General features: G+C 36.4%; 1 protein-coding gene across 1 annotated transcript; it reads right to left on the bottom strand.

The window, feature by feature from the left end:
• Positions 1 to 297: 297 nt before the first annotated feature.
• On the bottom strand, positions 298 to 14,133 carry LOC121330228 (uncharacterized protein C14orf132-like). Its single transcript, XM_041276571.1, has 2 exons — positions 13,906 to 14,133; positions 298 to 1,480 (listed from the first exon to the last, which is right to left on the bottom strand). Exons 1-2 carry the CDS (start codon positions 13,930 to 13,932, stop codon positions 1,253 to 1,255), a joined length of 255 nt encoding a protein of 84 aa, XP_041132505.1. The 5' UTR covers positions 13,933 to 14,133; the 3' UTR covers positions 298 to 1,252.
• Positions 14,134 to 18,410: the final 4,277 nt, after the last annotated feature.

Raw genomic sequence — 18,410 nt, 5'->3', positions numbered from 1 at the left:
ACAGCACAGTGCATTACTAATTCTCAGAAAAGGTGTTTTTTTTTCTTCTTTTTGTTGAGATTTAGTTTAACCCTATATGGTACATGGAACATACGTCTTCTTATATTTAAAATGTAAAGGAATACACTAACCCTACAACAATGATACAATTGACTGACTGGTTGGATCTGGTTATCCAAATTGTCAGTTTCCTTGTGATAGTTGAGTCACTCTCAAATGTATTTTAAGAAGAAACTGTTTGAAAAACCGCTCACTTCCATTTGTACCTTAAGGGGTTAGAAGCATTTGTTTGGCATATTTTTTTTTAAATGTAATGATAATGATAATTTAATCATTTAAGCAAACCAATTGAAATATTTTCTTTTTACAAATGCTGTCAATGCTGGTTGGAGGATAATGATGTGGCCAGCACTGCAGGGCAGTACACTGTGTCAAGTGCTTGGTCTAGTTTTAAAGTAAGGATGAATAAATCTGTGTTTTACAGAGTGATGAAAACACCCAGGGGTCTGTTCAACAGATTTTACACATGAGAGTATGAGCAGGTTACACTCGGCAAACACAAAGCTGAAAGATACTCCTCTGTTTATTATTATTTTTTATTATTATTTATTTCTTAGCAGACGCCCTATGCCCTAAACTACACTTAATTAAAACATTATTGCAAACAGGTAATCAAATTAAATTGTGACTAGCAAAGATAGGTGTCAATAATACTGTAAGGGCATCTTATTTTTATAAGAATGGAATTAATGGAACAATGACCTTATATTTTTATGAAATATATACAGCAGCTACCACTATTGCAGTACTGACTGCTGCCATTTCCATCTTGAACAACTGCAATTTATTATCGACAGTGCCAAAAAAAAAAAAAAAAAAAGCCAGAATGTCACAAACTGCATTGATTTATTCAAGTAGTTCACATTATTCATTTTACTCATTTTTGGGGGAACACAAATATTTAATTTCCATCAACTTCTTTGGGATGTTAAAATGTATATATTTTTTTAAATTAAATCCCAAATTCACCTCTTTTCCTCAGACTTGTAGTCATAACTATAGCATTGCAGTACAAGGAACACCTGTAAAGTGATACAATGTGTAATACATGTCATACACGCAAATATGGCCTGCCAGCATCATTGCTCTTTTAATAGTGTTTTGGCGTAATTGGTAATGTCCTTCTCAGTTAAAGTTCTGATTGGGTTGCTATTCCAGCTTATCCACAGGTGGACACTCTGTGTTCTTGTATTTAAAATGTAAAGGCGTACACTACCCCTACAACAACAATATTTCCAATGGTAGCGATGATTGCAATCCATAACCAGATAGCATCACTGGAGACGGGCTGCGAATCTTCCTGTTGGTTCTGGGCTGTGAGAGCTGCTGCATGGACGCTGGCTGAGGAATTAAACAAAGAGTGATCCGCACTGTAATCATCATTGGGAGAATCCATAAACGCTCCTCCTATTACAGGAATCTGTGGATAAGAAAGGAAACCCTAGGTTAAACAAGTGTGTAACTGTAAATGAAATATCCAGCAGATACCACAGAATATACAAGAAACACTGGCAGTACACAGCTCTCAACAACGTTTTTTAAATGACCGAGCTACACTGTACTAAGTGAATCTGTTAAAACAGATCTGGAATTAAAAAGGCGTATCATATTCTTTGCCATTGTAAATTAGATTGTGATAACCAATACTACCTTCTTTATTGTTAAGTCTTATATTTCCAGGCTATGTTGTTGATAGGCTTCTTTAAGTCTATTTTGATGAATTGTCTTACTGATTGGCATTTCGGGAATGTAACACATTGCATATTTTGCCTTTAGGCAACAACAAACCTCAAGTAACTCTGACACACAGAAATCCATGTTTGAATATTTAAAAAGTAATTGCAATATAAATTATTTTTGTCCTTCAGGGTTTCATAATTTACAATATTAGTTATATATTTATGCAGCGAGCACAGCCGCAGTAACACAAGTAATTATTGATTGTGATCACAGCTGTTGCAACAACTTATTGACAGTGATGAAATGCAACCGCAATGAAGCGTTGCATTTGTAAAACACATCTATAAAACTATAAAAAAAACACACCTCAGCTAGTTTGTGTATGATTTTGAATTAGTCAACAAACTAATATAAATAGTGCCTGCCTTAAAACAGCGTACATTCCTGTATCCAGCGTCTCACTGGATATTCATTACGAGTCCTTCTGTTCTAGAAATCATACTGCACACACACTTTGGTACAGCATATGGCGAATGACCTCAAACTATCATCCTTGATGTAATGCAACAGGACAAGAATAGACAGTTGGTAAAAGTTCCACAAATGTGCTATCTGTAATGTCAGAGAAAACCTATTCAATAGGCATTCCTACTTTATTTTTCTTCAATCACAAACGTTTCGATGTCAGAATTCTACAGATCGTTAACAATCCTTGTCTTACTGAAAAGTATTGTGAATTGATCTAACCAAAGCTTGAAATGACCATCCACATATAGCAATCACAACACACAGCACTACTGAGCATTACTGACTGTAAATTGAAACCACTGCAGCTGGAATTTGTATCCGAAACAATTCCTCTTACAGACTCCAAAGAACATATTATATTTTGGAATTTCTTATCAGTGGACAGCTATCACATTACCAATATGTAGCCTACAGTGTAGTTCTATGCCTGTGCTACTGATACAGACTGGAGAGGCTCTGTTTCTACACAACAGCATATCTTAACCTCAAATTAATTACTTTGCAAAAATATGATGGTATAACTATATAAAAACTAGTCAGGTGTGTACAGGGGGCTTTCTTAAAGTTTCTTGCTTTTTATTTTGTGAAGTATTTCTATTTAACTAATTTCCCCTGAAGTTACCTATCTCTGTGCTACAATCATAAGGGACTGCTTGTATTTAAGGAGCATTTCTACAATTGCATTTGGAAATTGAATAAAGGTTGCTTTGCTCTGACATGTAGTCAATAGTCTACAGTCAGGCACTAAGATTGTATAATGTTGCTAAGGGTCATGAGGTGAGTGAAGCCGGGAATAACTAGAGTTAAAAACAAAGCCAACAGGTTCTATGAAAAAGTGATTTGAAAAATGTATTTGTAAAGTTACCATAATACATTAAATACATTCAAGGAAATAGTCAGAGAGCTCAGCCTTTTAAAACATTAAACTTAGATATCTTAAGGAAATCAACAAAGAACTGACACCTTTGATAACACTGTAAAAACAACAACGTATACCTGTGGTCAGATGTGAGTTTACAAACAAAGTCAGTAAGCTTAAATGTAGAAGATATCTGAGCGAATGCATTTTGTGGAGTAAGGAGGGCAGGCAGTATCATTAACACTGCTATTTCATTAAAGGATAGCGATGCCTGTAACATTTTAAATTGAGGGCTGTTTTAAGATACTAAAATCTACTCTTTATCTAGGTTACAAAGTCTTTGACTCCTTACCAAATCCATAAATAAGACATGACTATTGTAGACTGATAAAACTCATTCGCGGAAAATAAACAAATCTGAGGTCTGGTTTAAATGAAAGTTTTTTTTTTGTTTAGACTTTATAATGGATAGGCAGTGCCATAATTTAGATTTAATCCTGGCCTGAACAAATCAAGACGACTAATAACTAAATGCATTTTTGTTTTTGTTTTTTTTGGTGTGTGTGTTCCGACAATGAAAACCATGGCACACTATGTCAAAAATATTGCGGATGAGATGGCAAAGAATATTTTATTCTTATTTTATCGTCTACTTTATTTGTTGCTGAATGTTTATATTAACCATATGTGCCTTTCTGCTTCCATCATAACACAACACATTAAAAAAGGCTCAAAATCCACACATCTGAATGCTAGCTTTACTCTTAATAGTTGTGTCACATTCATGGCAATGAAGACAAGGCTATTGACAGCATAGTTAACAAGAGAAAACATCTATGTCACCTTCCTGGGTCAAAGCAAAACCTGCGCATTGCACACATGACTCGTCAGGTGGCAACAGAGACAAAGCAAGTTTGTGACTTATGGCAATGCTGCCTGGCTCTCTGCTCTGCTGCAGTTTTTTTTAAAAAAAAAACATGTTATAGCCCACAATACATGACTTGGCAAACCTTTGTAAACAAAGAACACCTCCACAATCCCGGAAGGCTACTCTATACGCTTCAGTGACTGACAAGAGCAAAGGAAACTGAATTGCAGTTGAGACAAATCTCCAAGGCACCCATCAATCAACCAAGAATTACATTTTATGTTCAAATATTGGGTCCACTGATAACAACAGGGTATAAGTCATGCCATGAAATAGATTTTTTTAGCTTGGAAAATATTTTGTAACAAATTTGTTTTTAGCTAAATATTTTCACTTCATATAATAGAGGGAACAACTGTGAGACTATTTTGTGCCAAACCGTAGGCTACAGGTGAACATTTGACCACCGAAGGATTTTAACGTACTATAGGTGATGCATTAACTTACTGCTCCACCAAGCCAAGGAGAAATTCATATAAAATTCTGGGTGTGGAAGGGCACTGCTGTGTCAAATAACAGATTGGTTCGATTTCATTCTCATTCTCCTATCGTTCATACTGGCTCAGCTAAACCCCTGGGGAGCCTGGCTCATCTCAGCTGCCTGCGAGTGATATATGGAGAATATCACGATTTAGATTCAATTACATTGGGTTGAAGAAAAAGAAAACGGATGAGTCTGATATATTTGGGGCTTCTGATTTTCTGTGTTTTACCCCGACTTGTATACTCTCCTTTAAGAAAGTATTGAAGCCTGTTAAGCCATTAATACATCTCAATCACAACTAAGAAACCCGTTAATGGTACAATTGATTTAATTTACATTTTTTCTTTCCTGTGAAGCCCTAAATATATTCTTCTCCTGTTTGTGGTGCTTTAACTCCACTTCAACTATCTCTGTTCAGACAGACCACACCAGCAAGCTTGCCTAATTCTGGTTCAGATGTTTTTACTGATAATACACACACACTATCCCTTGGCTTATTTGTACAAAGTGGTTATCAGCAGGTAGGATTGTACAACATCTTACAGATTAATAAACCTGTTGATTAATACATCGTGCAGAGAAGACTGGGAAAATCGTTCATTTGTTCTGCATTCTGTGTCGGGTTATTTGATTAACATGCAGCTTTCTGTGTTATGTGTCAGGGTTTTATGCAAGCATTACGCTGAAGATATAGAAATACATAGGAAGCACATTTTGATGAACACATATTTGACAGTTATAAATGATTCTGAGCTGAAATTATCTGAGTAGACTTGAATATATGCAATTCAGAGCATTTATTTCAGTGATGCTACTGTGTTACCATTTTTTTCCAGAAAGAACTGTGACATGAGGTGAGTAGCATTGTTTATTAATGCAAATATGCAGGATATTTAAATAAATTAACCACTCTGACATGTTTATAGCACAGATACAGCATGTTAAGACTGAGGTTACATTTTTACCTATTACTGATTATTCTGAATACAGACAATTCCTACTGTATCTTTTTAGATCAGAATCTTTAACTCAGATTTGTGTTCAACTGACATATTTAATGCTGATACTATGATAATTCATCAGGTTTGCTGCTCTATAACGTATGGTAAATAAGTACAATTCTGTGTAATTGTTAAATATGTAATGTGGATAGTGTGATATGCTCCACTGCACAAATGCAGTTCTTGTTTTAAAATAGGCTATTCAATCTAAATCTTACTTCTTTGTACCACAAAATATATTTGAACTATTTTCTCTTAGTAATGCAATTATTAATGGCTATATTTCCAGACCTTTTCTAACCCTTTTCCTTGATGTATGCCAGTATGTTACACATGGACAATAATCTGCTGCATGCATTGCATCTGAAAAAAACAACAAAACAAGGAACCTAACTGCATGGAGACTGGACTGCTCCCTTTCTCCATCCAGAGAAGGCTTTATAATGCTTGCTGTGCATTGTGAGAGGTTACCTGCTCTCTGGGTTAATAGTGTACAGAGGGCTTCAGCCTGCAATTTCTTGACCCAGTTAATGCGATACATCTTCTGATTGGTTGGCCAACACCTTATTAGTGAGGTGGTAGTCTGTATGATTCATGCAGGTTGATTTAGAATATCATGCATCTGGAAGTGTATCAAACAAAGAACAAAACAGAACAACAACCAACAAAAACAAACAAACAAACAAACAAAAAAACAGAAATGTGTGAAAAGCCTGTATTATATAAATCACTATCTCTCACATCTGTTTAATCAAGAGAACTGGAAGTCTGACATCCAGGGGAATTGAAAATCTGGTGAGTTTCCAGTTTTCCCATTATAAATAGCCAGGGCTTGTTTGCTGTTTACCCCATTTTACTGGAGCTGGTTTGTGGGAAGAGTGAGTGAATAACACAGAATGCTATTGTGTCTAGTACATGTATATATTTAATACATTAGGGGTGTTTTAAGTAGAAGGCACAATCCTCTTTTTCACAAACTACAGCATCACATTTTATTTTTTCTAAACCACATTTCAAGATTAAAAACAAAACAGCGTGTTTTTCCATTCCAGTACATCTTCTTGACCCAAAGACTATAGTTTGTTTTTCTTTCTTTTCAATTTAAAAAAAAAAGTGCTGGCAACACCGGTGACGGTATGTAACCTTTCACTAAAAAAATAATGTAAACTTATGCTTCCAAGAAATGTTTTACAGTCATCCTCCAAGAAACTGGCAGCACAAATAACCAAGAGGCAGAAAATATACAAAATGAAAAAAGGTGCTAAGTTTGCAAATGTATTATACATTTATCTTTGTCAATAGGCAAAATATGATCCAAATAAACAATGATTTTTGTCTTATAGTAGAAGCTCTGGATCCTTACTAAGTACAGTAGCTACAAAACTTTAGTTCCACAATTCAAATGTTATTGGATTTGATCTGAAATAGCATCTAGCAGTATATAACACTGAATACAGACAGTGTTTAGCAATACAGCGTAAAAATATCTAGGAGGTAACAATCAATCTACTGGCTGCACTCGTCATACAAATTCATCAGAGGGGATTTATTGCGAGGATCTTTCTATTAAAAGTATGTCATGCCAGCCCAAACCTACTTCAGCATGTGATATGTATATCATTACCATCATGCTTAAAAATAGCCCCAGTCTATAAGACAGAAACAAAACAGGTTAAAAAAATGAAAATAAGAAACATGATATTTTCAAACCAAGGATTCTGTACTATAATCTAAATTATGTATTCAAATAGTATGATAATTTTCTTATCTATGGACATGAACAAATGTAATGAAAGGTGCCTAAAATAGGCCACTGTTGCAAACTAATATACAATCCAATCTGTTCTTAAGATAAAAGGAAATCACGACAATGCATTCTCATGTGCTGCGTGCTTGGAATTATGTTTAGTTCAACAGCTTAACCCTTTAAAAACCAAACTTTTTGGGCCCACCATTAAACACATACACAGTTACTAATAACTGATTTTGGGGATCAACAAGATTAACAGATAATGTTGCGATTACATTATAGTTTGTAAAAAAAAAAAAAAAAAAAAAAGTTGCTGCAATAACAACAGATATTATGGGCATCATATTTTCCAGATTAGTGCATTTAATAAACTACGACATTAGAGCATTTATAAATTGAAGCAAAAATCTATAAACATTAATATCAATCTTCCACGAATGATCTAAAAGTTTAGTTTCTAAAGCAAATATTTAGATATTGCTAACAGGAGTTGTTCCTTTAAATTCACACTGAACTGACCTTTGAGACATGGTATGATTGTTAGAACAACACGCTGGACAAATAATGATATCATTGTATTACTGGCCAGCAGAACGCTGGGTGAATGTAGTTTTTCAGATTTAAAAGGCAAATGTGATTAATCAAAGTCAGGGCCCTGGTGGTTGCAAGGTTTTTCTGGTGTGATAATACACTCCGAGTTTAACTGGGAGGTTAATGCAATTCTTCATGGTAAGTCACCCCTACTAATTCAATATCAGGGTTTAGTAGTGTGGGAGCAAGGGTTCCTAGGGCTTGGAAGATGAAAGGAGACATTTGACTAAGCAGCAGGAACTGAGATCATCTGTTGAGATTCACTCCCCCTAATCGGCAAGTAGGTTACAGTGGTGAGGCGACATTCAAACTGGACATTTTGAATTTGGTAGAAAAATGGGTAAAAAAAAATGAAAACCTTCTCCTTCTCAGTTGTGAAATTCAGATGATGCTGATGGCATGAAACATTGCACATAAATAAAGAAACATTACATATATTCATATATTTATCTTTTTTCTGAACTTACTGATTGATGCAGCACTTTCACTTTAATCCATGAAAGTACTACCAAAGAACAGCGTAAAAAAAAAAAAAAAAAAAAAAGCTACAGTATTTGACCTGGAAACGTCACTTGGCGCTGTAGTCATGCATCTCAGATAAAATGCATTTGTTGGAGCTACTGTATTAGCAAAAGCAATATAATATGATAGAGGAGGATCACATCCCTCAAAGTATTTTTTAAATTAAATCTTGATGGTGTACCAAGCTGCCACCTTGAAATACTTCAATCAATAGACTGTAATCTTTTTTGATGTGCATAGATTATCTATTCCTATTGCAACTACAGTAATACTGCAATACTCCACTAGAGCCTAAAGATAAGGCACAGATCTTTTCAAGCAGAAAGGCTGTCCTTGATAACACACAAAACATGTAACACTCCATACTACTGGAATAAAAGGGACCTAATGAAGTATGACTTTCATGCTTTTAATTCCTAAACAAGCTCTATGAAGACTCTTACTATCTTAAAAGTAACCGACTTCTCATTATCTGAAAAACATTTCTCAAAAGAGATGGTTGGCCAAACGGGACTTGAATCAGTTGGGTGACTGTTAGAGTTGAAGGACTAATTAAGAATACAATATTATTTGGTATGCTGGTCTAGTGAGCTGAGTTTTGTAAATTATGCAAAATGTAATAAACGTTATTGTTTCTTAAACAGAAAAACAGCACACTACTGTAAATGTAAATCAAGTCGTTAATTTTATAGTACAAAAAAAAAAAAGATATAGGGGTCAATTAAATTAATGTAAACTGGGTTAGACCTAAATATTTTTCTTTTCCATACCAGTCTAAGAGAGGAATAATGAATAACCTACCAATATTAAAGGTTAGTGACCAGTTAGTCATCTATCTATGTACGCTATGGCAAACAGAGAACACAGGTGTGACAAAATATTTTATAACTAGAAACTGTTGCTAGTTAAACAGTTTTTAGATTTTTGGTAAAAATGACAGACAGTTCAGGAATCATAACAACCCATCTACTCTTTTATGTGTCAAGTTTTTCTAATTACTAATGCAGAAACATGCACTTCTACAGACAGCAACAATAAATACATTACCAGACAGCTGAGTGTGCCAAAAGTACAATAACACCCACTGATTGACTACAGTGTGACCAAGTGGCTAGACTTTAGTGAGTCATATATTATACTCACCCAAAGCATTTTCACAACACCTCTATTCAGGCAAGTCCTGCAAATGGCAGTATTCATTTTTTTAAACCCAGGTAAATCCTTTAAACACGATTTTCAATAACCCAAGAGGTATTTGTTACAATGCAAGTAAAAGAATATAGCAAGACAATTACAGTAATCCATCAGGTATCCACACGTCACATATCCACCTTGACCAATATCTTATGCAAAATACTACAGGAGCGCGAAAGCAAGCTGTGCTTATAATTGAACTTATGCATTTTGTTACTGTGTAAATTACCCAGCACTAATGTAAGTGTACACAGCACTATAACAGGTCAGGAGCCCTGTGCATGAACAGGGTTTTTTTTGTAAATAGTGTGTATTTATGGTAATTTATTAAAGAAGTACCTGACACTCCTGGAAGAGCCTGTCTGCTGTGTGTGATCACCAGGTGTGGAATCTAATCAGCAGGTAGGTGTTTTCCAGCGGGGCGTCATGTATAAAAAGGTTACATTTATTCACCTCAGGGCTGCTGAAAACCCAAAGCCAACTGGACTAAAGAAGCTGAAATTCACAGACGTACGTGTGTGTGTGTGTGTGTGTGTGGGTGAGAACCAGGCAGTAACCACAGACAGCTGGGTGAGTAGCCATCACTCAGCAGCGAATGCACGCACCCACACAGCAGATGGCTACACTGCCACAAGCATTAATACCCTGCATCATTCTAAACAAGGGATTTAGAGGAGCTCCCTAATAAAAGCTGAATCTCAAAACAATAATGGTGCGAATATAGTAATTGTTATAGCTATGTATAATGGTATTTAAAACAGGATTCATTCATCTGACTTTTTACATATACTCCTTTACTCTGTTCCCACCGCAGTCCGATATGCGGCGGACTCCTGTATAGAAACATGGTATGCTGTACCAATGTAATTTACATTCAGAAATTGTGTGCATGTAAAGTGGTTGCCTAGTGCAGTGGTTCTCAATCCCGGTCCTGGGGGAACACTGACAGCTGGTTTTTGTTCCAACCAAGCACTCAATTACAAAATTGAACCCTTAATTGAACTAATAATTTGCCTAATCCGAGCATTTTAATTATTTTAAACAGATGGAGATTTCACTTTAGGTATACAATTGTATAATTAACATAAATTCTTAAACTTTTTATAAGCTACTCTATTTAAAATGCTCAGATTAGCCAAATTATTAAAGGTTAAATTTTGTAATTGAGTGCTTAGTTGGAACAAAAACCAGCAGGGCAGTGTTCCCCCAGGATGAGGGTTGAGAACCACTGGTCTAGTAGAAGATATTGCGCTAAAGCATATCAAGTTTCATGCAGCTGTATGGCATATACAATTCATGCAACCAAGCAAGTGACAGCCGTAATGTAATGTTAAGCCCCAGATTGCCTTTTCTTATTTAATTGTATTATTTATTTACCTCAGGGCAGCACAGTCTCCCTTTGATTTTGGTAGCTGTTCTAATATATATATATTCCAAGGCATGCCTCTGTGGTCTATGAGAAGCGGTAAAAACTGTAACCCATGGTGAATCAAAAGTGGTTTATAGAAAAAAAGCTGAACTCTTCTGTAAGGAGATATAATAGCTAGACATGTCAAGGATTCTAAAATGTCTTGTAAATTACATAATCTTCAGATTGTAAGATTCCCAAGCTTTTTTCAAGAATCATATATTTTTTGGAATATTTACCTGACATTGGCAAATGATAACCTTTTGTCATGCCATGATACAACACTCACTTACAACTTGTAAGCTTAAATATGTTTTCAGATATCTCTACACGGACAGATGTCAGCAGCACTAAAGACACAAAGGTAAATAACAAAACCTTGAAATGCTAGTCAGTTGGGTCTGTTCCTAAAATTACCCTTATTACAATTAGTTTATTAAATTACCCTCTTACCTCTTTTCAGGAGCACTTTCATTACGTCCTTTCTAATTGCTTGCAATCAGTGCAGGCACCTTCTGTCTCCCTTCTAGTTCCAGAAGGTCAATTGTTTTCAACCCAGTAACTACAGTGCAACCGACATGAATGTTATTTGCTGTATGGCCAGTGCAATTATTATTATTTGTAAATAGAATGAGTTAGACCTGCGGTTATTCCAACAACAATCTAGTACATTCAAAGGTCAGACTGACGGAGACATTTAAATGAATAAGAAGGGTTGAGATTTTCAAGGTCGATATACCAGACAGGTTGGCACCAATAGATGTTTTTTTTTTCTCCTTAAGTACAGTAAGTGTCCCGTTTTTCCCTATTTGAATAAATCAGGCTAGCCTTTAAAAAACAGTAGAGGAAAAATTTTGTCAGTGATAGAAGCTTGATGCTTTAAAATTTCAATTAGCCTTTCAAAGCATCCATCAAGCGACTTTTTCTGACACGTCAAGTTTTAAGCAATTAAGGTTTTCGATCCACAGATCTGTTCCTGTCGCCTGAATGTTCAGTTGACAGGAATAGGTTTGTTGATGGAGAATGTTCCACTTTCACATGTAATATAAATTCTTTACTAATTTACGTTCCGTGCATGCCAACTTTTAACAAACTGGCTAATATTGCCTGACGGCAGACAACAACATCCGAAAACAATGCCTGAAATAGCAAACGTTTTAGCAGTTACATCAAGAATTACACCAATTGTTTGCAAACAACACACAAAAGCAAGGGAACACTCTGAAAATTGGAAAATGGAATTTCAAGCTACTTACTAACTTTCAGGTCAAATGTTTTCACAAACCCCACATAGTGAACGTGGATGGTTGTTTTCGTGATGTTTAACATCTTTGTGCAGAAATAGATTGCAGAGAAAGTCTACTTTCAGCAGGCAATACGTGGAAGCTCAGTGACATTTACCTTTTGTAATGAATATTCAGAGATTTGAAAAATCTGCATACGAGACCACAGAGTTTTATAAGACATCATCCAGAGATTCAGTGCTAAGAAATGTCTGTACCAGTGTCTTGCTACTTATGGAAGTAGGCTAAAATAATAATAATAAAAAGTTATTGTTGTGGGATATACTTCTGGTGTTTGGTAATTTTTTGGATATGTTTTTAGTACTGTAAGTCATTTATACAAAGTTTTGCTATTACATCATTTAAAAAAAAAAAAAAAAAAAAAAAAAAACAACAACATTTTGTAGTGTAGGGTATTAATGTTATGTAGGCATTTTAATACTCAAAATACAGGCCACAAATATGAGTTATCCCTGAGTAAAAGGCTGGGCGTTTAGGGGAGATTTCGGGGGGGGGGGGGGGGGGGGGATTGGAGCTAATTAGATATCGTATGACAGAATGTCAAGAACTGATTTTGTTCAAAATATAACTTTTCTCTGAAACAGGCGGTATCCATAGTATTTTTTTCACAAGCTTTTAAGATCACATAGGACTTTACATTAAGTGATGTTGGATGATTACCTATTCAAGAATACCATATGACTTTTAACGGCATATGTGTGCTACTTGTCTATCACAGTTTTTGAATATTTCTACCCATGTCATTGTACCAGCCCCACCCTGGCGATACCCTATTGACAGTGTTATGGCTGATGTTTCTAATTTGTTTTTGAACTCCTGAACCCATTCATAGACTGGAATAGAGATATCTGTTTCTTTTAACTCCTGTTGCTACTGTGAGCTTTGTCTACAGCAATACTGACACAAACATAGCAACATGTCTCAAAGTTTCAGTGATCTGCACAGCATTAGACAATAAAATAATTACTCCTGGCACAGTAACTATTCCTGACAGCAAATCTTCTGTGCAAGATTGATTACAGTTAGTAGGACCCAAGTGGAGGTTCTATGCATTGCAGAAAACCAGATCAGATTGTAAATTTACTATAATATTATTTGGTCATTTTAATATATCTTACTTACATTTTAGACACAAACGTTGCGCATGGATAAGAAGTACGGTATATTCTAACTATATACATGTGTATAAGCTATTTAAAAATGTTAACGTTTTACATACATATCTTCTAGTACTATCACTACGAACTGTAGTTATTCTTAAGAAAATTCAAGTTCAATAACACTGCTTCCATACGTTTAACCATTTTAAAATATAGTCTTTGTATTTTTACTGTATTGTAATTTGACTGAAAGCACACAACTGATGGCTGGGGTTCTATGAAAATGTGTAACAAAAGAAAATTCGGCACAACGTGTTGAATTCTATTTGTACCCGCTTTTCAGTATCATAAATGTAATGGTTTAAAATAGTAACTTTGTATTCAAGTTCAATATGCGAAAGTTTAAATACATGAGTCATACTGGCCACTTGTTATAGAGGCATGTGGTTTATTTTCTGTATACTGAATACAATTAAAAAACAAAGCTATTTCCTACCTGCGCAGCCATAAATGAAAGATCCATGTCGTTCTTCTAGGTTAGTGCAATATCTAACACACTCAAATTATTAGCAACAGGAAACGGCAAACGCTCTTCCCAACCAGTTCATTTGACTTCTTTCACCGTTAAATACTCATAAAAAGCTCACATTCAAACGTTTTGCTTCTCTTGAAAGGAAAGAGGCTAATGCATTCGAAAGCTGTGTGTATTTGGGAATGACAGAGAGCGCGACGAGGGAGAGCGAAGGAAACGCTGCATCAGATGACAGAACACGCCCTTCCTCCATCAAAGAGCTGCGACCTGTTAAGCAACACAAGGTGGTTTGATCATGGCCATACTGGTCATATACTTGTCTTGCAATTATTTTTTTTCTTATACAAATTATACACAACTTGAAATCTGTTTGAAGCTTTGTAACATCAATTCCATTATTATTATTATTATTATTATTATTATTATTATTATTATTATTATTATTATTATTTAGCACTAATGTAAATATGTGACCCATATGTGTGTGCTCACAGTACATGCTGCGCAAGGGTACTCTTTGCATTTTATTTATTTATTTATTATTATTTTGGTATGCTGACAGGTGGTCAGTGCAAGAACACATCTGCACTGTGTGGTCGTTTTGCTGTTTGTACCAGTTCATTACCAATCATTCTTCATACGCATGCACTAGATTTCCATCCTTTTGCCTCTTTGTTTTTCCTGGTGACTTGGACAGGTCACTAATAACATTGATTTACTTACGTATTAGTTTATATGACTGGCCCCCTACCTTACACTCAATGATGTCAGTGGCAAGGTGTCTCACCCGAATTCACTGTTCTAGTTGTCTGCCATAGAGATATGTAACAGGCTAGACCAGCCAAAGCGTCTTTATAGAGGTAAAAGCCAGCAGCCCCATCTACCTGCCACTTTGAATTAGGCTCTCTTTTGTCTTTCTGCCAATGCACACCTGTGCACTTGATTGCACAGATGCTGGTATAAAGACTCTTTGGCCAATTTATCCTACTTCTCACATGTCTATGGCATGCAGTTTGAGCTGAGGAGCTGTTCCTGAACTCATGATTCCAGCAATACATCAACACAGAAAAAAAACACCTACATAATAGAAAGGGAAAGGGGGCAAACAATACAGTTAGAAGTTACTTCCTCTTTAAAGTGGTGTGGATGGGCAATTTCATGAAATGAAAATGTAAACAAAATGTAAACATTATTGTCAACTTTTATAATTCTAATTATAATATCAGTTGGTTGATTAACATCACACAAAAAAAAAATGCATCAAGTTTTAAATCTTTTAATTTTTCAGAATCAGCAAGAGCTTGATTTTTGGTCCCTATATTATATTGTTGGATGTTACAGTATAATGTCATGGTTTCAGCTACAGGGAGAACCAATACTGAAATATTTCTCTGTACAGCTAAACTGGGGTATTCTGCGTACCTGCATTAGAAGCAATTTGTCAAGTAGCAAATGCCCCAATTTTTAATTTTTTTAAATGAAAATATAGAAACAACAAAAATACTGCAATTTACATTTCTTTTTTGTTCTGCCTTCTCCTAGCTGGAGGTAATAAATAAAGCAAATTACCTTTTAAAATATTGTAATGCCATTACCGGTACATTTTAGAGCCAATCAATTATTTTTGTAGAGTTTATCCAGTTTTTACCTTGTTAAGTTACAAATATTAATATTGTATACATTTATGCGTATAGTACACATCTATGTCTGTGAGGAGTTAATATATAGAAGAACAGACTGAATGCATAAAAAAGACAATTACATAGATCAATATATCAATTCGTTACCTCAGTAGACATATTCATTTCAGTAAGCAATAAAACCTTGAGCTATGGCTACATGAGTCTGACTGTTTGCTGTTGTCAATATAATGACTTATAATGACAGTATATATCACAGCTAAACAATGCAATCCTCTGTAACCAATGGTTAGGAAGTAGCCTCTTTCTGAATCCCATGTTATTATTCTTGCAGGTGAAAGATCAAGTGCTGTTATAAATGTTGAAATGTAGCTCATTATACTGTTAACCACGTGTGTGCTGCATTTATAGTGCCAGTAATACTTTTAGTATCAGCCCGGAGCTATAACTATTCTAATCTCTCTCCCTAGCCACATTTCAGTCCACACATATAAAATAAATATCTGGCAGCTCCAGGTGGGATGTGGGATGGTCCGGAGATGCTTCAACTAACAGAGCTAGGGTGCCCCTGCTGGCCAGGTGCAATTGAGCTTGAGTGGATACCTGCAGGCTTTGTCCTTCAGTGCAGGAACTTAATTGGGCATTCTAAATTGGGAAGAAAAATTTGAATAAAATAATTGCAAACTGTAATTTTTACATATGTATATATATATATATATATATATATATATATATATATATATATATATATATATATATACATTCTTTATCTGTCACATTTGTACGCAACACTGTAGTCATTACTACTTTCTGCTGTTTCTAATTCAAATAAATGGCCACAAAACACTTTCCTGCTTCTTTGGTACTTGATCCATACCCCATAACAGTTTCATAACAATTATAAGTATTGCTTTACTAGGCAGATGGATTGCTAATTTGTTTCTTTTATTGTTTAACCTCAAGGAAAATAATGTATCTTTTTTTTTCAGAAATGCTCTAATAGGATAAAGGACACGCATATGCACACAATTCTTTATGTTTTCCAAACAAGAATCTTTTTTTTTTAACCACCAAAATAACAGAGTTCATTTTTATGAAAGATTCATATCTACTGTATTGCATGCATTGACATTCTCCATGGCAACTGCTAAGCAATTCTCTGATAGCTTTGAAATGAAATCCAGATGGTGGGCCTTTTGAAATACAGTTTGGTCTATTCCGTTGATCTAAACTACACCACCACTGTTTGAATAATTCGTTTGTTCCTTGCATCCTGTAGATCATGCTTCACATGGATTGAGCAGCAGGGTATACCTGAATATCATTTACAGGGTACAAGCCCTGTTCAAGCCTTGCTTGTAATTTTCCTGTAAAAGTGTGTTGAATGGCTAATAAGAAAAACAGCATGAATTGTATTCCTTTTCTCATAAGCCACTTCAGTATAATGTCACTGCTGGTTTTCCCCTGTTTCATGGAAAATGCATTTCACAAGCTTCATTAGTACAGGTCTGTTGGACATGACAAAGCCTTCTATCTCCCTAGTTGCATCGAACTCCTGAGGGGGACCAATGTGACCTCGAGGTTGGTGGTCGTCTTCTCTTTCAGGGAACCAGGGTTTTGATAAGTAAACTAATGTTCCCATTGAATTGGAAGACAACAGCCAAAACATTACGTATGGGAAATGTATACCAGAGCCGTCATGAGAGAGAAGGAATGGCAGCATACAAAGGACAAGTCAGAACCGCTTAACCCTACGTTAGCGGTACAAGTGTGCAACCGCAAGGATCCTCGTGCCTATTGAAGGCAAAGAAAGATCTACCACATTCAAGCTGTAGAACCTGGAGAATGTATGCGGCGTAGCCCAGCTAGCCGGCGCACATATATCGGACAATGAGGCCCCTCTGAAGAGCGCCCAAGATGTACCCAACCCTATAGTAGAGTGCGCAGCTACTCTCCCAGGTGGGGGTAAGACAGCACTGCCATACGCCGCAGAGTCTGCATCCGCAATCCAATGCGACAGTCACTGCTTTCAGAGGGGCTGTTCTAGGGTCCATACACCGTGACAGAAAAAAAGAGCTGGTCAGTATGACGCAGAGCTCTTGTCCTATCCATGTAACACCTCAATGCCCGCACCGGGCAGAGGAAATTCAATCTCCTATATTCCTCTGTAGCAAATGGAAGTGGATGTAAAAATTCAAATTTTACAGACTGATTCATGCTGATGGCTGTAATCACCTTTGGGAGGAAAGCAGGGTTTGTACACAGTGACACCCTGCGGCCATCCTTCCAAATACGCATACTAGAGCTGTGCACCGACAGCTGCAGCTCACTGACTTTGCCAAGGTGACAGCCAAGAGGGAGACTGTCTTCAAGTAAGGCACCGAGCACACCAAGTGCACCGAGCACCATATGCACCGACCATCGTGTGCACCAAGCACTATATGCACCGAGTGCACCAAGCACCATATGCACCGAGGCACTATGCGCTGAGCAACATGTGCACTGCATGCACCGAGTACTGTGTGCACCGAGTGCACCAAGCACAGTATGCACTGTGTGAGCACCATGCGCACTAAGTGCACTCAACACCATGTGCACTGCGTTCACAGAGTACTGTGTGCACCGGGGTAACACAAGCACATAGGCACTATGCACACCGAGTGCACCAAGCTGGGTGCGCAACAAGTTCACTAAGCACCAAGTGCGCCATGTACAGTGAGTGTCAAGTGCACCGGGCAGCTCGTGCACCGAGCACCGTGTGCACCGGGGTAACGTATGCACCGAGGTGCTATGTGCACCAAGGGCACTGAGCACCGCATGCAACGAATT

This window comes from Polyodon spathula, chromosome 17 (assembly GCF_017654505.1).
Source record: "Polyodon spathula isolate WHYD16114869_AA chromosome 17, ASM1765450v1, whole genome shotgun sequence".
Lineage (NCBI taxonomy): Eukaryota > Metazoa > Chordata > Actinopteri > Acipenseriformes > Polyodontidae > Polyodon > Polyodon spathula.
This window is presented reverse-complemented; position numbering and strand designations above follow the sequence as displayed.